The 20,860-nt window shown below is 33.4% G+C and overlaps 2 protein-coding genes and 1 non-coding gene across 3 annotated transcripts; 2 read left to right on the forward strand and 1 right to left on the reverse strand.

The window, feature by feature from the left end:
- Window positions 1-4,006: 4,006 nt before the first annotated feature.
- Window positions 4,007-4,078, forward strand: Trnae-cuc (transfer RNA glutamic acid (anticodon CUC)). Its single transcript has one exon. It is a non-coding gene; the product is annotated as a tRNA-Glu (tRNA).
- Window positions 4,079-8,130: 4,052 nt separating this feature from the next.
- Window positions 8,131-12,301, forward strand: LOC133206223 (L-methionine gamma-lyase-like). Its single transcript, XM_061342164.1, has 10 exons — window positions 8,131-8,190; window positions 8,302-8,506; window positions 8,686-8,844; window positions 8,977-9,114; window positions 9,318-9,490; window positions 9,682-9,793; window positions 10,263-10,376; window positions 11,268-11,402; window positions 11,685-11,830; window positions 11,949-12,301. The coding sequence occupies exons 1-10, from the start codon at window positions 8,186-8,188 to the stop codon at window positions 12,028-12,030; spliced, it is 1,269 nt and encodes a 422-aa protein (XP_061198148.1). The 5' UTR covers window positions 8,131-8,185; the 3' UTR covers window positions 12,031-12,301.
- A 1,950-nt stretch (window positions 12,302-14,251) lies between these two features.
- Window positions 14,252-18,612, reverse strand: LOC133204540 (gastrula zinc finger protein XlCGF8.2DB-like). The gene is made up of 2 exons (XM_061340290.1): window positions 18,567-18,612; window positions 14,252-16,371 (listed from the first exon to the last, which is right to left on the reverse strand). The coding sequence occupies exon 2, from the start codon at window positions 16,331-16,333 to the stop codon at window positions 15,296-15,298; it is 1,038 nt and encodes a 345-aa protein (XP_061196274.1). The 5' UTR covers window positions 16,334-16,371; window positions 18,567-18,612; the 3' UTR covers window positions 14,252-15,295.
- Between the last annotated feature and the right edge of the window lie 2,248 nt (window positions 18,613-20,860).

Genomic DNA, 20,860 nt, shown 5'->3' on the forward strand with positions numbered 1-20,860 from the left:
ATTGAGGAAATTACACAAACGTAAAAGCGAAAACTGCACGAGTGAGAATACAACATCGACATAATATGCTACGCATCCTCATTGCGCACATGTTATTAATATTCATTAGAGAACAGCTCAATGTGGCTTGGATGCTTGAAACATATTATAAATACAAAAGGAGGAGTAACATGTTAGTAATCTTTTTAAAAAAGATTCTTTTGAAATTCCGCTAGACTCTCAAGAATATGTACAACGTATATTATGTAGATAAATTGACTGGCACACAATCTTAAACTTGTAGTATATGAAGATTGAAGACCCTCGAATAAAAAATATTCTACACAGAAAAAATGTATAAATAACGTAAAAAAGGGGGTTGCATATTACCAGTTGTGTGTTTAATTGTTGGATTTTTTAAAGTATGTCATTCCTCTGTACAGCAATTTCTTTTGAAAGTTTAAAACAATGACATATAGGCCTAAATAAAAATAAATAAAAACAACATGTGATATAATACAGGAGAGTTAACAACAAATCAAATTCTTCTCTCCTCCACCACCCACTGAGTGTACTTTTGGTAAAAATCAAGGATGTACATGCGTGACCTTTTCATACAGAGATCCTTCCCTGCTGGTTCTGGAACGAAAGACACCTGTACGCTAATCGATTTATAGCTATTTGACACACCGATAATACCTTTTGCTTAAAGATTATATTACTAGCAATTCATACAAAGATTTTGAAGCAATGTTGCGATCATCTGGGTTGTGGAATTTGACCGAAAACTTTTTGGGAGTCAACAGTAAAGAAAAAATCGAGCAAATACGAGTAATTGTGCAACTTAAATTTTAATATTGAAATGCATATCTCACTTTTTGACATATGTATGTAATAAAGTACATGTAGTACACGTAGTATTAACTTTTGAGCAACACGTGGTGATTTCATAAAAACTCCATGAAAATGTAGAAAAATTATACAGTCGTTTTACTTATATGAATTAAAGCTTAATGTATGTTGTTTTTAATGTACCGGCGGTAGTCTATTTTGAATAGTTAAAATGCATATAAAGGAGTTAAGAAAATTTAAAATTCTAAAATGCAGGCACGTAGTATCGTTTTTGAAAGTGGTGGGGGCAGCCAGAATTTTTTTTTGACAACCTACCTACCAACCAAACTCAAAAATCCTATTTCGTGGGAGGGAGGGGGGAGGAGGCCTTCCACTTTCTTTTCGAAACACATTATAGTACCAAATTACTTTGATTTAAACTATCCTACAGCAAAGGGGGCACCAGCCTTTCAGTGGACATTTACAAAAGATGTAGGTAAGTTTGGAAAAAAGTGGGGGGGGGGAGGGGGGGGGCAAGACCCTACTGATGCTACGTGCCTGAAATATTTTCTAAGAATTTAAGGGTACATATAATAGTCTACGGAAATCAGGATTGAAATTCAACTGAACTGTAACGATATTGTAAGACCAAATTCAAGAAGACATACAAGATGAACTTAATTAGCTGGGAGAAAGATTTCTTGAGGTTTATATTCATCACATGTTTTCTTATATTTATTCGTAGTCATGCTAGAAGTAAAACAAGACCTGGTTGATGCCATTGATACACATGTGCAATATTGTTATAAAGCAAACTTTTGATTACTTGTACATGCATGTATACGTACAAAATACAAATTGCATAGATTAGGCTTTTTAACTCATAATCTGAATTTTCAAAAACGTTAGATATGCACATGAATAATCTTTTAAAAAGTGTATCTTGTATCAAATATGTTCCTTTAATGTTATTGAAGATTATTTTCATTTTATAATTATACAGTCATGTTCTTCTTATAATGCCTATAGATTTGGGTAAAAAAGTGTTATTACAAAACTGAGTGTTAAAAATAATTAAAATTTTATGCATACAAATTCGAAATGTAAAGAGAAATTTTATCTTGGAAAATATTTGTCAAACCTCGAGCTCGAGCTCCATAAAGAACATGATTTATTTGAATTATTCAAGAGTGATAAAACACATTCTATGTTCTTTCTGTTTATTATAATATCCATTCCCATTTTCTTTTTTGTAACACTGTACGTAGATGTATTTAGTAATTCACTATCTTTTTAAAATTTCTGATGTGTCATTATGGTCCAACGATTTGAAACTTTAATAAATACATAGATTCAGATGTTGCGACTCCAATCAATCTACGAACCAGATCCGCCGCTGATGATATGTTTTACCAGTGCCAGGATCATTTGAGCAGAGTTTTGTTATTTTTAAGTAACAAAACACAAAACCACAAGTACTACAGCACATAGAGTATATATATATATATATATATCCCTTTAATTATCTGGTCCTTTTTATTAAAAGTGGAAGCATTTATCAAATAATCGCCATTACGAATGAGGGTAACGCTTACTCTTAGGAATGTCTTGTTTTTCATTGAGTAGTTTATGACTGAAAATATGCGTTATCACAGAAGGAATTCATAATAGTGTAGGCTGATATCCTCATATTTTTTTAAGTAAAGATACATTTATAATTAGAAATAAAATATTTTTTTTTATGTTCAGGTAATCCCCACTTTTTAATCTTTTTGAAAATAAAAAAAAATACTGAATAATTTCCTATTCCTAAATGAAAAAAAAAGAACTGCCCAAATGAATTCATATTTAGTACAAATGAGAAGTACCAAAATGAATTATAATCAGAAATAATTCTGCCATTATTTTCATGAAGAATCCACTTTATTAATCGTTTTATTATGCATGTGTTAATTTTATTTTTATACAAGTACTTTCCGTTAAAGTTGTATCTATCAGTTAGAGATTTTTAAAAGGCCATAGAGCGTATATTTAAAAAAAAAATAATTCTATCATTTTTTTTAAAAAGCAAGATGGGTTTATCGTTAGGAATTTAGAGTTTGCTACATGTATTACTTTTAGTTCGGAGTCGAGTGCCTCATATGCAATGGTACTTTTTTTTCCCCGCATTAACACAAACATGCGATTCCTTTCTTGCCACAATTTATGTCCGGCATCATATAATACCTCCATATTTTGGCTAGGATCTCGGTCAATATAAGAAAAATATGATATCTCCGAGCAACTTTAATTTTTTCTCACACAATTCACAAGAAAACACTTCATTCGTTCAATTGGCATCAGCTAGATTAATCAGACCGAGTTTTAGCAAAGAAATAAAGAAGCAAACAAGCATGCATATCATCGTCAACGCCATTTCCAGCATTCATGAAGAGATAAAGAGTACAGAAAACCAAGAACGCGATGAATATTCTAAGTGCATAATAATAATATGCGCAGCTGTATGCGCAGTAAAATTGTTTGTGTAATTTTTAGTTTCCTCTGCTCGTGCAGTTTTTGATTTTATGTTTATGCATTTTATACCCCTTAATCGTGTAAAAAATTTCGGATTCGTGTATTTTTCGTTATGTTTGTGTAAAAATCTTTCAAACTATGTGCAATTTTTACCGATACGTGCATTTTTATTTTACTCGTATATATTTTTCATCAAGCTCGTGTATAAAATCATGATCGTTGTGCAGAAAATAATTCTGACGCAATCGGCTTGCCATAGGGGGGTATCAAAAAAAGTCTAGCAAAATAAATAAATAAATGAATGAATAACTGTCAAACTCGAAATTCTTATTTTGGGGGGAGGGGGATTTCTTACATTTTTTTTCTCGACTGGAATTTGCCAGTGTTCGACCTTACAACAACAGAAAGTTGTGTGTGTGTGTGGGGGGGGGGGTGTTAGCATCTATACATATTAAGACTACCCCCCTCCCTCCTCCCTGTTCAAGACTACGGGCCTTTGTGCATAGGCACTTGTTTCGGTAATAAATTTTTAACCCATACACGTGTTATTATTAAACTATGGGATAAAAATTTATTACGGAAACAAGTGCATGTGCCTGTGTGCGGTATACGTACAACGCGTCACTGAGTATCTTTAAGCTGCACTATACTGTTTGGTATTTAAAACCAGTAGTATTCATATTCCCAGGTAGTCTAGTGGTTAGGATTCCGCGCTCTCACCGCGGCGGCCGGGGTTCGATTCCCCGTCTGGGAAGTCTTTTTTTTTCCTCTGAGAAATCCATGGTAGTTTGAGTACTTTGTCCTTACATAGTATTATGTACTATATGTATTTTCGGTGTATATATAGAGGATATTCAATGTTTTGTAGTTAGATATGGAATTTATTTCACAAGTGGGACAGGATTTTTTGATATTTTCACGAATGCGAAGCACGAGTGAAAATATAAAAAAAATCCTGTCTCAAGAGTGAAATAAATTCCATATCCAACTACAAAACATTGAATGTTCTATTTATTACATTTTCTTTGATTTTCCCTTTGCCTCTGCATGTCTTTTCTTAACACAATGTAATAGGCTGTGACGTCACAGTTGAGCAGTTGAGACATCATGACTTAGCAGTTGTGAGATGAAAACATTGTAACATGGATTTAAGCAACATATTTGGGAAGAAATTGGCAGTTTTAGTCTCTGTCAAGATGGTTTAGTCACTATCTCAATCTTATTACAGGCCAGAAATTATATTTTACTTACTTTGATATCCTTTCACACTGTGAGAGAATATCACTTTGGTATCCTTTCACACTGTGAGAGAATATCAGTTTTATTCAATGAATAAATCACAGTATTTCACTGTTGAAAATGTAATAAACATAGTATATACACCGAATGCCACACTTATACCCTAAGTTGAAAATAAACTCGATAAACTTATTATATATTTTATATGTACATCTTTCTATGATAGAATTTCCTCAAAGATCAACCAAAGTATTTTTCAACAGGGTTAACGTTCAGAGCCCCCCTAAGGACATTGCCCTGCTTATAGGAAATTTATTTAGTTTTTAAAGTGTGCCATTTTCATTTCAAAATATTTATTAAAGAAAATTATTCAAGCGAAAAGCAAGGCTTACCCTTGCATAGTATAGAATCAAAGAGGTATATCGCACAGCGCGTCTGCATGGCTCCTGTATGGCTGGTGTATCGAGTTTGTAGTGACTGAGACTTTTCCTTCTGTCGCAGAGTCAATTTTTTTTTTTTGTTTTCTTGCATTGAATGCCAACTTTATTAAATTGAAGTAATTCTATTCAAACTGTGGTTGACACTTTGATAGTCATAAACAAATAAAATATTAAATAAATAATATAAATAGATAAATATAACGAATAGATAAATAAATAAATGTAGGGAAAAAAAACAAATATCAATATACTATATGTAGTTGAACTCGAATGTTCCTTTTAAATCAGAAAGTTTTGGGGAAAATGATCTAATGATCGATGCTAAGATATAATGCAAAGGTTGATGACATGGAACCGACTATATAATTATATGTTCTTTTAAGAGGATTTAAAAGTTGCAAAATAAAATTATGGAAGGACGTTCCCTCCAAAAAAAAGATTAAAAAAGGGGTTAAAGATTGAAGATAAAGCAAAAAAAAAAAAAAAAAAAAAGCCAGAAATTATATGATGCCTATTGGACACTCTTGTATGTTATGGATTATGCATTAAATCTTTGCTTAAGAATCAAGAGTATTGACGTTGTAAATCTATATACATGTTTACAAGAGGGTCTTAATTGATCTATTGTATAATCTGTGAATCGATACACATGCTGGTCCACTATATATATTCTTATGATAGTGTGCTTTTTGAAACTATTATTATGTGGATGCCTTTATAACATTTCTTCAAATTTTGGAAAAGTAAGTATACATAAGGAATACCAGTAACATTTTCAAATAAAATTTGATGTAAAGATTTGTGCTTAATCGGCTTCCATAACTAACACTCCCTATCCTGTTTACGATGTTAAGTTTTCCGTAACGCATCACAATAGCAACAACCTCAGAAAGATGAATCAATATAATGAGTTCTGTTTGGCAGCAGTATGATGCAGGCTTGCAATCTTCTTGAGAATGAAGAGGAAACGTTTTCTAAAATAGAAGAATGGATGATCAAACCTCAGTCTAGAGTTGTTTTTGATTGGGACAATACGTTGAAAATATATCATAAATCGGATAAAACTTTGTCCTCAAGACTATCCAAAGAACAATTGATCAGTTGGAAAAGAGATCTATACTGTGAACTCTTTATCATTAGCGCTATTAGACCAACAAGAATGAATTTGGAGACTATTCTTTTGGAAATTGAGAGGTTAAATCTTACGGAGGTATTTTCGTGTCATAATGATGAGATTATTGTTGTCTCGGGAAAGTACGCCAAGAAGGGATCGGTCATTATTTGTGGATACGACAAGGCGGAGACATTCTTAGAACTGTGTCATAAAAATAAACCAAGTAGCGATGTCATTTTCTTTGATGATGAATTTGTAAATATTTACAATTTTCGAGCCATGGTTCCCGGAAGTCACTGCTACCTCATAAGTTGAAATGTCTACATGTAACTCTTTTTAGGGTTATTTAATATTTTTTTTTTATCGTTATTAAATTAAATTTATTTCTTTGTTTCTAAATTAGAGCAGTATTATTACATTATTCCAAGTAAATCCGTTTAAAATCAATAACCATTACGTATACATTACATTTTATTTATAGCATATAACATATAGCATAGCCACTTACTACGATAATGTGTATGATACACACAATGAGATGTTTTTATGTTTTCATACAGAGTATATAAGTAAATTGTTCATGCCGCATTTTTTTTTCTTTATTATTTTCGTTTTATATATTTATATATTTCCATTAATGTAGATATGTTGTAATAGTTGTTTCGTTTATCAAATCTCCGAATGGAGGAAATAAAGATTGAATGAATGAATGAATGATTATATATATTTTTTATATTTTTATTAATAGAACTTTATTTTTTGTAATAAACATATATTACTTTTCATTGAAGATCAATGTGTCTATGATTTATGATGATAATTCATTAAGACAATTTTTCAATTCATCTACATGTATTGAATAAAAAAAATCAAACATTTCGAAATTTACGACACACGAGATCAGACCTAAAGATTTACATATGTATATAAATTTATCTATAGCATACCAGTATATTAACTTTGCAAATATATTCAATTATTTTTAAATTTTGCTCTATCAATATTTCAAACGAATTTTGCTTCCTTTTTGGTATTTTTTTTTTAATTATTAAAGTTTTAATTATTAGTTAGTTATAATAAAATTATTAATTAGTTACAATAAAATTATTAATTAGTTATAATAAAATTATTAATTAGTTATAATAAAATTAATTGATTATATTAGATATATGTTTTCGATGCACTTCCTTATTTTTTCTTTATGTAGTTGTCTATTAAAAGCCAGGGTATATCAAGAACGGCTGTTGTTTTCCAAAAACGAGCATAACTATTCGAGTAAATACTTGCTTTAAAATTGGATATTTAATTTTGATATTCTTTTAGTGTAAAATTTAGTTTTCCTATATTGTAAATATAAATCTGATACTCACACATACACTGTACGTGTCATAATCATGTGACTTTAAAACCTATCTTTATAATTAAGGAACACTTAACATTAAACACACAAAATTAATTTTACTTCAATTTACTGAAGACCACCAAGATTAACCAAGAAGGCTGCAGACCAACACGACTGTAAAAGTGACACATAAAATGGCCAATAATGATATGTTTCACTTTTTTAATATATAAATTTGATAATAGGCGAATAAAGTTGAATCCTACAATAAAAAGCAACAAAAAACGTAAATGTACCCTTGTACACAGATAATAATTTTTATCACAGAAACAAATATGTAAAAGACATGTACATGCCAATTGTCAATCGGTTGATATCTGACAAATTTTCGTAATTTTTACATTATTGAAGCCGTTTTACGGGTCATTTCTCTACTCCCATTCTACGCCATGTTTTCTGTGTTCTCGATAACAGATATACTTGCATTCAGTTTTAATCAAAAGTCTTTAAAAAAGAAAAAGAAAAGGTGAAAACGAATACTGGTTTCAGTTCAAAACACTTTGGATATTTAAATCTTTCTTCTTTGATGGTCAATAGAGAAATTATCCAAATAGGACACCATAAAATACACAGGGTAAAATGCAGATCTTTGACCTAATTTTAAGCTGGCGGTGTTCATTATCATATGGCAGTAAACATTGCGTCTGACAGAAATCTGACAACGAAATGAGGTAAGATATTACAAATGCGGCCCAGGGGCTCAATTTACTTTTTAAGATAAATAATTTTAGTTTAAATAGCACATGAAGATGGATTTAATGACATTCCAAATGCATTTCTAGTAAAAAGTGGTTTCCACCTCAGTCAGACTTGGAGAGGGGTGTGGACGGACTCCATATAGATGACGTTACTCCCGATACCGTAGCTACGTCGTCACGCTATACATTTACTTCCGGCCCCGAGACGGAGCCACTGGTTCCACCCATTTTTCATTCTTCCACCTACAAATTACGGTCTGTTGATGATTATCTCAAGATCTTGGAAGAGGTAACCGATTCCGATCCTTTTTTTTTTTTTTTTTTTTGTCATTTGAGTGTAAATCTCTTATATTGAGAGGTTGATTAATTCCTGATTCCTGTATCCAACTTGTACCGCGAATGAACTTTCGTCGAAGATGCACTTAATATAAAACGATTCAAGAAAACGTGTATATTTAATTTCAACAGGGTGGATACATTTATTCAAGATTAGGCAACTTTACATGTGATTCAGTTCAAGCAGCAATAAATGGCATAGAAGGCGGAAAGGGCACTCTAGTGTTTGGCACTGGGATGGCTGCAATATCCACTGCATTACTTTGTTTTCTTAAAAGTGGCGATCACATAGCAAGTATTTTACAACTACACAATAATTTTTTTTTTAATTTCATTTAACGAAAATAATTTGTACTCATTTTAATAGCTCTATATTGTACATAAAAGAAGCATCACTGGTGCTTATTTTTCTTTTGTCTGTAGGTGGTGAATAACCCTTGCTACAGTGGTACATTTGACATGGTTGTAAACATACTGCCTCGCTATGGAATCGATCACACCTTTGTTCCTACAGGGTGTCCGGTAGAGGAGTACCGCAAACATATCAAATCTAACACTAGGGTAAATTTCGTGAATTATAGACACAAATATTTTCTAATGCTTTTTGAAAAAATCTCCTTTACAGCACTAATTTCCTTCAGAAACGATAGGTTAACATGCAATTACCAATATTCCTTGAATTCAATTGTCAATGTAAACTGATATATCTCCACGTTTGACTATAGTTAACCATTCAAATGAACCTTAATTTCAATTTTGATCAGATGTTATATGGCGAGACACCATGTAATCCGAACATGGCTGTCCTTGACCTTGAGGAGTTTGGAAAGCTGGGAAGGTCATTAGATAATACCCTAACAATGGTGGACAGCACTTTTGCTAGTCCCTATCTACAGCCTGTTATAAAACATGGAATCGACATTTCGATGCACAGCTGGTGTGTTTTTGTTTAATGAATACAGTGTCTTCTAATCCATTGTTGAAATTATTATCAATGTCATCGACAAATTTTTATCAGAGAAGAAAATCAACATGTATATTTTCATTTTTGCTAAAAAGGACAATAAAAATAATTTTAACTGAATCTAGACATATTCTACAAAAAATATGCTTTAAATTCTATTACAGCACCAAATATCTCGGGGGCCATAGTGACCTCGTGGGTGGATGTTTGACCTTTGCCTCTGTTGACCTCTGGAAAACCGTGATTCATTATCAAATCAGTCTGGGAACAACACTAGTATGTTGTATACATGTACTTTATTACCGTGGAATCGTTATATTTCGTGAGGGTTCAATTTTCCAGAGTATCCCCCACTCCTCATTTAACCCACGAATTTATAGCCCCAATAAATAGTGAAATGACGTAATTATCTTTCGTAATGAGCCTACTGCCTAAGAAATTTCTTCCCAACAATGTGTTTGAGCAAACAAAGAAACTTGGCCACAATGAAATAAAAAGATTCCACAGTATGGTGTTTTAATTTAGGTTTTTCGGTACTTTTAAAATAGTTACGTTTTCTGCATCTGAACTTTTGAGTTTTTCTAGATATCTTAATGCCATCCTCATGCGAGAGAGTCTAGATATGCACACCTTTCAATCTCGATGATATGTCATAATAAACCAAAAAGCAAAATCCTCTCACATAATTATGTCATTGACTCCATTCAACTTTAGTTTCTTTAAGTTTCTTTTTTTTTATATTCAGTCACCCCACGATGCAAGTCTCCTCCTCCGCGGAATCAAAACCCTTCCTGTGCGCATGGAAAGACACAGCTCTAATGCCCAGAAAGTAGCCGAGTTCTTGGAAAAACATCCCAAGGTGACGACATTAATGGGGAATTTTAACAATACAAAGGTTTAGCAAACCAATGTGATGCGTACTTGTTGCAATGTGCGTGTAGTAGGGGATTTCCCCCAAAATCTGTGTATTACGTCAACAGTTTTTCTACACGTAGGTAAGTCACAATGTACGTGTAGATAGCAGGGTGCCCGTGAGTACGAACTTGTAGCCCCCCCCCCTCCCTTAATTACTGTTTCAATAAAGATGCGTGTTTTTGTAAAACCTGAAGATTTAACACGCATTCTCTGTAAGCACCAAAAAATCTTGGAAACGACATGTTTCGGATTTTGATGAAATTTGCACCACAAATGTGTCTTGGTACAAAACTAGCAAATATGGTGTCGGAAGTTCCACACGTGCACTTGGTTGCCATGGAGACGGATCCATTGAATTTGGCCCTTTTTGACCAAATGAAAACATGAAAATTAAGGAAATGTAAACGGATATTTATCGGTATCTACTACACTCAAACTAAAATCATTGGATCACATGATAACTTGAACTTTTAAGGTACACAAGGCATATAATCATTTATTCTAGAAATATTCCCAATCTAATAAAAAAGGTCATGCAAATTGACTGACGTAAAGAATTGAAAAATATTATTTTATAGAGCGTTAAATACTCAAGATTTGAAAAAATACTTCGACGAATCCAAATTACAAGAGCTCTTTTTTAAATTATTTGTAATAAATGTATTTGTTTGAAACAGTAATATACATAATGCATTTCATGTGCTCATTATAATCACACGTGGGTATCTAACGATGACTTTACACGTACAAGCATACGTTAGTTTGCTAAACCTCTCTTTAAATAAAAAAAGGCTTCGTCTGGTTGGTCTTCTAATTCGAGTTAATATTTCTACAGGTTGAGAGGGTGATGTATCCTGGTCTTCCATCACATCCGCAACATCAGATTGCCAAGAAACAGATGAAGATGTTCAGCGGAATGATCGCCGCCGAGATTAAGGGAGGAGTGCAAGGAGGGAAGATTCTTGCTGAGGTACTTCTTACATCTCGAATAAGCGACTAAAGTCTCAAGAATGATTTCATTTGTTTCGAATATTTATAGATAATTTAATACCTAGAATGTTAAGTTAATATCTTGGGAACAGGGAACTGGCTAAAGAGATAGTATCCTACCGTTGTCGTATTGAAAACGCATAATAAAGTGGCATCTGATGAAATATTTCATTTCAAGATTGTTTCATCATTGACTACGTCTTTCCAGTTTTTAGAACAATGTCTTGAATTATTTCATATTTGCATTTTAATTGCTAAAAAGGGTGTGCGCCTAATACAACTGGCAGTTTCGTTGGGAGGAGTAGAAAGTCTAATCGAACACCCCGCCACGATGACGCATGGCCCAATGTTGATGACGTCAGAGGACAGACTAAGTGGTGGTATAACTGATGGTCTTATAAGACTAAGGTAAACACATTTCATTTCAAAAGTTGAGTAAAAGCTCCAAGATATCAAATTTGATTCTAAAATAACATTTTTTCTTAAATTACACACAGTATTATTTCATATCGATTCTTTTTTGTAGTATCGGTTTAGAGGACGCAGATGACCTTATCAAAGACCTGAAGCAAGCATTAGATAAAATTCCAGACAGTCTCATAGCTTAATGAGAATACATTTATAGTACGATAAAGCACCTTGAAGACAGATTGTTCAGTGTACTTAGTTCGTTAACGCTATTAAATTAGAACAGTAACCTACATATTGTACGCTTTGACATTCAATAGATCAAACATCAAACAGAGAGACAGTTAATGTTACAAGTAATCTACTTTAATCCATCTTACTTTAAACGAGGGAAGACATTCTATAACTTCCGGTAAATGGCACCAGGGATCAGGGTATTTTTTATATCTTCTCTCACCTAGGAGACGAACGCCAGACACCATTATTTTGACGATGGTCTTGCACACAGAATTCAGTATTGTAGTATTAAAATCACAAATGTTTGATGCGTCCAGAAAAAACATATCGTCACAAAACAACCGGGTGAATCCATACTTTACACCCTATAATATAAGTACATGTATTACGCATAAGTCAAACTGAGTCATACTAGTTATGTTTTGAAATGCCAAATTGATTCTTCATTAGCGTCCTGATTGAAGCTGCTCACGCAGAATGGTTTTCATATTAAATGGTTGATATCAAATTTGATAACATCGAATTTTTCTTTAAAAAGACATACATTGGTATACCTAAATAAATACGACATTATAAGTAATGTCCGGAGAAATATGCAAAATTAAGAAAGTTTTTCGTACTTACACAACCGTAACAAAGGTCATGTCGAACACATGCTGTCGCCATGAACTTTTTTAAGAAGTTTGGAGTATGAGAACAACCATCCACAAAAGGGAAATAATCGCATGTCTGTCCGTTAACCTTAACACATATGAAAAGCAACAAAACCTGTTTAAAAAATAAATTCATTAAAGACTTCCTCAAACAATTTCAGGAAATATGCATAATTAATTCAGAACATGGCCATAGGAACCGGAGGAGGGGTGGGGGTTGTGCCCCCTCCAATAAGTTTGCCAATATATGGTAAACTACAGGAAACAAAGCTACATTATGGATGTGCCCCCCCCCCCCTTTCATAACTTTTTTTTTTGCTTGTCAAGGAATTTTTGCTTGGTAGTGACCACCCAAACTGAAAATGTTTTGGTATGCCCCCCCCCCCCCCGAAGATTGCTTCTACGGGCCTGCAGAAAAGAACGACAATTGATACAAAGGGTGTGGGAGGGGATCCACACACAGTTCCCTCTGCGAGTTCTAATTTCATCTAACTAACAAGTTATGGACGGGTTTTTAATATTTAAATTAAATTTTAGTATTGCAACTATAAACAACATTGTCTTAACCCCACTTCAAGGAATCTGCAGGGAGAGGGGGGGGGTGCAAAAAAAAAAATACCAACCCTTTTGCCGACTGAGCAGATATCCACCATCCTGAAGTGATATTGGTGCATGTGGAACATTGATATGTATCATACTAGCTCGGCGTTTTAACAACAGGCCTTGATCAGTTGCGCATGAAGTGCATCGTCCTCAAAAGAGCCGTTTTGGTTTTTAATCTTACTTTTTATGTTTTCCAGGTGGTAATAGAGTGGCAAATTATCTGAATAAGCCTTTTATATTCTCATAATTTTGATACGTTTGGCGTTTCGAAAATGAAAGACATTTCTCAAAAGTCGTAATGTTCATTCAAATAAACAATTTTGAATCGTTTGAAAAAGTATATATTAGTTATGTCTTCCATTGTAGAAAGGTCTTGAGGAACATTAGCAGGCATAATTTTCAGGTAACGCTAATGTGCTTCTGCCAGTAATTACCAAGGCAGGTTCATACCCATAAGAAATTTTCAAAAATAAAAGGCATTCCCTTCAGGAAGTTCATTCATTATTAAGACACTGCAACATTAAGTTACGATTTTCCATTGTAATAGATTTTACATTCTTCAGAATTTTTATAATTCGCAAGTGAAGATGATAGTGTTGTAAAATGCATTGAAACATAAATTCTTGTAAAGGATGAATATATAATTTGTGACTTTGATTTAATAAGTATGAAGGTATAATTGACTGTTGAACCGTGTCACATGGTAGGAGTTTTAATAACATTAATAAACACCCTTATCCTTAAACATGTCTTAAAAAACCGAAAAGAATTTAAATGAATCAAAAATTAAAGCAAAATACAAACTTCTGTGTAAGCATGCACCTCTTTCCTTATGTATTTATTCAAAATAAAAGAAAAAATTATAAAATATAACCAGTGCATTAAAAACTTCAAAGTGAAAAAAAAATTGGTGTAAAATCTGAACATATGAATTTTAATTCAATTTATTGACATCACCATGTTGGTATACAGTCAAAATAAGAAATCAAATGACAGACAACAGGGAAAAAGAAAAGAAAAATATAACATAATTGCATGCAATACAATTTTACACAATTCCTTATAGTCCCTGGATTTGTTTTCTCTGCATAAAGCATTTAAAAAGCAATGACTCTCCTTTTAATATAGACAGAGTCTCGAACTTGATCTTTGACTTACGATGATAATCAGCATGCCAAGTACCAAATAATAATCTCAAACTATGACTAAAAGAAGCTTTGAAAACTGACTTGTCAGGAAAGAAGATGTTCAAAGGGTTAAAACTCCATAAATATTGAGCAAAATCTCTTCAAATTCAAATATGTAATTCATCATCAGGCGCGGATCCAGGAATTTTTTTCCGGGGGGGGGGGGGGCATTCAAAAAATATTTCCAATCCAGAAATTTCTTGACAAACCAACAAAAAAGTCCGGACCCCCCCCCCCCCCTCTCTTAATCCGCGTATGATCATGCAATAGAAAGAAGAAATTCAATTGGCTATTTCTAAGCCAGAGAACCCATGATCAGACAACTCCATTGGCACGCAGAAAATCGTCTCTGGTTTTCGGAGGGGGGGGGGGGTTAGATTCGATAACGGGGGCCAACAGAGAAATAAAAACATTTAAAAGAGGTCACATGAATTAATTATTTAGCTTTACTGTCGAAATATAGCTTAAATACTTCAGACAGGTTGAAACAACAAATATTGTTCAAGTAAAGTGACAAAATTCAGGTTTTTTCCCTCAAAGCACGACAAAAAGTTCAAGAACAGACAGAAGAATAGCGCTGCTTTAGGGATAAAAGATGGATGTACAGAAGCTTTTTTTTATTATTATTTTCACACACAAAAGAAATTACAATTACGCATAAATGTAATATACGAATAAAAGTTTCTGCCGGTACATTGAACAATCGGTAACGGTGCAGGCGATTTTCGTCCTTGAACCTTAAAACTGAAAGACATACAATCATTCTAATTGCATAAATAAATTTCTCATTGTTTCCGTTTCTTTAAAGCGTTTATCATACATCCTCCCTCCTTTTGATGCCGTTTGAGATGCGACGCAACCACGTAAGTTTTGTCGCAATTGTCACAGGCAAAAGGTCGATATCCAGAATGGAGTTGGCGATGGTTTTCTAAAGATTTTAAAATAATGAACTGTTTGCCACATGTTTCACATTCATAATTCTTCTCACCTGTATGTGTTTTCAAATGATATCTGAGAGTTTTTGAACAGAAATAACTCTTTTTACAAATCCCACACTCATAGCTTCTCTCTTTCAAATGAACTCGTTTAACGTGAGCTTTACGATTGCCCGCCGTTAAAAACGCCATACCACAGACATCGCATAGATGTGGCTTTTCATTTCTGTGGCTCATCATATGACGTTCAAGATGACCTTTCCTTGAGAATTTTTTCTGGCACTGTTGACATTCGAATGGTCTTTCTTTCAGATGAACCGCTGATACATGCATTGCTAAGTTCCTCTTAGAGACAAAAGATTTGGAACAGATTTCACATTTAAATGGCGTCGCCGAGGTATGAATTTTCATGTGTAACTGCAATAATCTATCTGTAGTGAAAGCCTCCTGGCATAAACCGCAAGTAAATGGAGTGGGCAATGTTTTACCATGAACACTCTCTACGTGGCGCTTTAGATGTGCCCTTTCTTTGAACCTCTTGTCGCAGATAAAGCAGGAATGAGTACCTGTTCTTAATGTATGCACATTCCGCACATGTCGGTCCAAGTCTGGCTTTCTTGTAAAATTTTTGTTACAGATGGTGCAAATACATGATTTTGGGCCGTAGCTTCTTTCTATCACGATGGGAGTTTGGTTCTGCTGGCTTTGAACGTTTGAAGCAGACCTTGTATTTAAAGGGTCTAAATTTGCCCTGGCACAAATAACACCACTAATATCGTTGATATAGTCCTCGGCATTTAAATCTTTATTTTCTTCATATTGCAAGTTCACATGGTCTTTGCTATTTCGATCAGTGTTTCCATCAATGTTATCAGCAACTTTTATCATCTTTCGTGCTTACTTCAAGATTCTTAAAATATTTTTTTCTGAAAAAAAAAATCATCAAAAGGTCTGTTAACAACTGAAAAACAAGAGGCCCATGAGCCAAAACACTCGCCTGAGTAACTATGGCCCTTCTGTTCATCAGCAGATTCTTTATATATACATGTATATATATTCAAGTATGTAAAACTTTGATCACATATCATGGCCCCACCCTTCCCCAGGGGTGGGGTGGGGGGTCATGATTTGAACAAATTCAATCTACACTATCTGAGGATGCTTTCATATAAATATGACTAATCATGGCTTTGCTGTTCTTGACAGGAAGATTTTTAAAGATTTTTTCTATGTATTCCTATGCAAAACTTTAATTTCCCATTCTGACCCCACCTACTCCTGGGGGTCATGATTTGAATAAAAGTGAATCTAAACCAAATTACCTGTGGATAGTTCTATATAAATATGACTAATCTTGGCTGCTGTTCCCGGGAAAAGATTTTTAAAGAAATTTCCTATATATTCGGAAGTAAAACTTTGATCCCCCATTTTTGCCACATCCTTCACTAGGGGATCATGATTTGAACAAACTTGAATCTACACTACCCAAGGATGCTTCCATATAAATATGACTAATCATGGCTTTGTTGTTCTTGAAAAGAAGATTCTATAATTCTTATGTATAACTTTGATCCCCAGATGTGGCCCCATCCAACCCCTGGAGGTCATGATTTGAACAAATTTGAATTTACACTACCTGAGAATGCTTCCATATATGACTAATTATGGTTTTGTTGTCCTTGAGAAGAAGATTTTTAAAGGTATTTCATATGTATTCCTATGTAAAACTTTGATCTCTGTTGTTGCCCCAACCTACCCCCAGGGGTCATAATTTGAACAATCTTGAATCTAAACTACCTGAGGATGTTTCTTTATCAATATTACTAATTATGGCTTTGCTGTTCTTAGAAGATTTTTTTTATATATTCCTATGTATAACTTTGATCCCTTTTTGTAGTCTGCCCTACCCCCCCCCCCCCCCCCCCCCCCCAAGGTCAATCATGATTTGAACAAATTTGAACCTATGCTACCTAAGGATGCTTCTGTATTAATCTATGACTAATATTAATGGCTTTGCTGTTCTTTAGAGGAAGATTTTTTATAGAAAGTTCCTACATCCTTTGATCCACTTGTGTGGCCCCAACCTACCCCCAGGGTCATGATTTGAACAAACTTGAATCTACAATATGTAATGAAGCCTTCATTTAAGTTTCATCTTTTCTGGCCCAGTGGTTCTTGAAAAATTTTTAAAAGATGCAACCAAATGAATTCTTAATTAGCAATAATCTCCCCTTGAAAGAAGGCATTGCACTTCCTGTGAATAAATCAAATCCCATTCACCTAAGGATGATTTGTTGCAAGTTTGGTTAAAATTGGCCCAGTGGTTCTGGAGAAGAAGTTTAAAATGTGAAAAGTTTACACACGACAGACAAACACTAGACACTTTTCGATCAAAAAAAGCTCACTTGAGCCCTTGGTTCAGGTGAGCTAAAATGGGAGTAATTTTGGTATACTTTAGTAAAAACAATGGCCTAACAATTGGTATAAAACTTGTCAGTCAAAATAGGACTCAACAAAAGGACTCAATAAAAGATCACAGAAATTTTAAACAAGAATGTAGAAAGCCTATTAGCTTTAATTGTCTCAAAAAGTATTATTTGGTTTTCATATCTTGCTAAATCGCTTTAAATAATTATTATTTAAGGTGTTATCAAAACAGATTAACCTGAGAGAGACATAGCAGTTTGAAATGATTCAGAAGAAGAAGCATCATTTTTAGATAATTTACAAGATGAATTTATTTTTAAAACATTGCCAAATCGTTTATCAAAAATGGATTCAAATAAATATCTTGGTACATATTATAACATGTGCAGGCCATTTACTGGTTTCAGAAACTGTAGGAGGAGTAGCAGACGACGGACGACAGACAACAAGACAAACCAGTGCACGGTGCTCTTCTGAACTACAATGACCTACATGTTTCTACGACAAAGACTGGAACGGACAACCGTAGATTCACAATAGAAAAATCAATTACAGTCGGATGATACAAAAATTAAAAGGATCAAACACATACAGAGATAAAAAAAAATTTGAACATTTTTGATGTTTATGAATCATTTAACGATCTTTTCGTTAGCATATAAGCTCAAAGTTAAAAAAAAATTATCGATCTTACATTCAGGGCCCAAGCTGTAGTTCCGTACACAAACAATACTTGTAACCCACTTTAGATGCATTTTATGGAGACGCGTTGGTGATATTATTTGTGCGTATCACGAACTTTAACTCAAGTAAGACTTTATAAGTGCTTCATGTTGATACCTGTAAATTTATCTTATTCCTCTTCTTCAGTCAGTCACTACAACAGCAAAACTGCAGGACACTGAAGATTACACACTGGTGCGCATGCGTGAACAATTTTATATAAACATTAACCAAAAATAAATAAATAAATAAATAAATAAATAAAAGGTGTTTATAGTAACTATTTACCAAAAAAGTGATTAAAATTAACAATGTCTGCTTTTACATGAGAGTATAGAGAACAGCTGAAAAAAAAAACCCATAAAAATGTTCGTATTTTAAAGAATTCTTTAGATATTACGGAGACGATCTCGTTTTGCTCAAGAAAATTTTAGACCCATTCTCTTTACTATACCTACCCAACTAAACTTCCAGCGCACGAAATATTTATTAAACATGTATCAGGACATATATTTACATTTGATATCTAATTACCTTTTAACAAGTGACAAACTGTGTAGAAAACCAATTTATATTAGATGCAGTTTGAATACTTAATTTTTTTTCGTTGTTTCGAGTGATGCACACTTTCTGTAGTTTCGGACATAAACAGTGAAAAATGAGGTAAGAAGTAAATAATAAATGACAGAATATTATATAAAACACTTAATTTCCTTTCTTTTTAAAGCAATGCTAGAGAAATACATTTTGACTCACAACATAGATTACATGTAGCTGCTTGTTTTGAATATATTTTATCGACTACATAAAAAAGTATTGGAAACAAGTTCTTGTGACTTACTAGTTCTTTACCTTACGTATTACAATAATATGTCATGCAAATTAAAGAAAAAATACATCCTTCCAACGTCAGGGGTTCTGAGTCAACATGTTGGACCCTGACAAACATTCGATATATTGCGGGCTAACTGCAGCGACGTCTTTCGGGAAAATTACAAATCTTGATTGTTTTTCTTATCTCTCAACCAAACACATTAAACAATGCGTAACAGTCGTGCATTTTTTTTAAATTATTTTATTTTTTTCATCTTAATACAAACATACTGTAATACTAAATTCTTTTCTTTTTTACAAACCATTCGCTCTCACTTTCTCACTCACACATATTATATGTAACAGTTGCGCATTTTAAGTGTCAAATGAAAAATGATACAATAAATATTTATCTGCAAAGGCAAATTTACATTGACTACCACATAATAATAGATTATATTAACAGCGACCAATTCAGGTATGAACAAGCGATTAAAAAGTTACTTATAGCATTAGAATAATTTTTGCATGCGAAAAAGAAATGGTACACATCTTCATGTTTTCCACATGAACGTCAAGGACTATTTATCAAAGTAACATTTTTTATTCTTCGTGAGTTTTCTTGTTTTTTAATGAATAGAATCCATAGGCGTCGGAAGCAAATTGAAAGTGGAGTGGCTAATTGAAAATGGGTGGGTGGGGGTTAAGCCAACGGAAAAAGGTAAGCCCCAGTTTTCAATACCTATATTTGTCTATCTTCGAAGAAAAGTGGGGGGGGAACCCCCCCCCCCGGTTCCGACACCTATGGAATCATTTTGGGATCATTTAAAAGATACCAATGGTGGCATTACAAGACAGCATTCTCAGTGCGATAGTATTCTATACTGATTGAAAAAGACGTAAGAATAGTGTAAAAATTGAATTAACATAAAACTGACTTTTTCTGCACCTGTTTTTCACTTGTAAGTTTTCAATGTAAAATTAAATGGAATATTAGCTGATATATTTAAAAAAAATGGACTGAAAAAAACATGCCTCTGCACAATTAATTCGTATTGACAACTGTGTGTAGTCATTAATTCAGTTGGCTTATCAATCTATAGTCACCGGTCAATACTTTTATATATACCGATATCTATTTTCCTTCAATTTGGTACAGCAAAAAATTGGTTAAAATTTTCAACTTGGTCCGTGATTTTTTGGGCGGAAGATATAGAAAAGTGTGAGATATACATGCATATACAGAAAACCCACACTTTTTACAAAGAATTGCACGCCTAACTATGGTACAACATTGATTAATATCATTCATAAAATCAATATCAGGGAATATATAGATATACATGTACACGATACGTACTCGTATATTGGCTTTGAATTGATATTTTTTGACATGTATTATTTCATAAAACGGAAAGCTGTGCTGAAACACACAACGCGCTTTATTTGTCA

Source organism: Saccostrea echinata, unplaced genomic scaffold, assembly GCF_033153115.1.
Source record: "Saccostrea echinata isolate AGI-Se365-2 ecotype Australia unplaced genomic scaffold, CSIRO_AGI_Sech_v1 ptg000054l, whole genome shotgun sequence".
In the NCBI taxonomy this organism is placed as follows: domain Eukaryota; kingdom Metazoa; phylum Mollusca; class Bivalvia; order Ostreida; family Ostreidae; genus Saccostrea; species Saccostrea echinata.

What these genes read in the sequence shown, in the direction of transcription:
- LOC133206223 (XM_061342164.1), top strand. An exon ending in TTAAAAGTGGCGATCACATA is followed by an intron (nt 8,845 to 8,976) that starts GCAAGTATTTTA and finishes TTTTGTCTGTAG; the next exon opens with GTGGTGAATAACCCTTGCTA. An exon ending in TCAGTCTGGGAACAACACTA is followed by an intron (nt 9,794 to 10,262) that starts GTATGTTGTATA and finishes TTTTATATTCAG; the next exon opens with TCACCCCACGATGCAAGTCT.
- LOC133204540 (XM_061340290.1), bottom strand. Translation starts at nt 16,333, where the DNA reads ATGATAAAAGTTGCTGATAACATTGATGGAAACACTGATCGAAATAGC.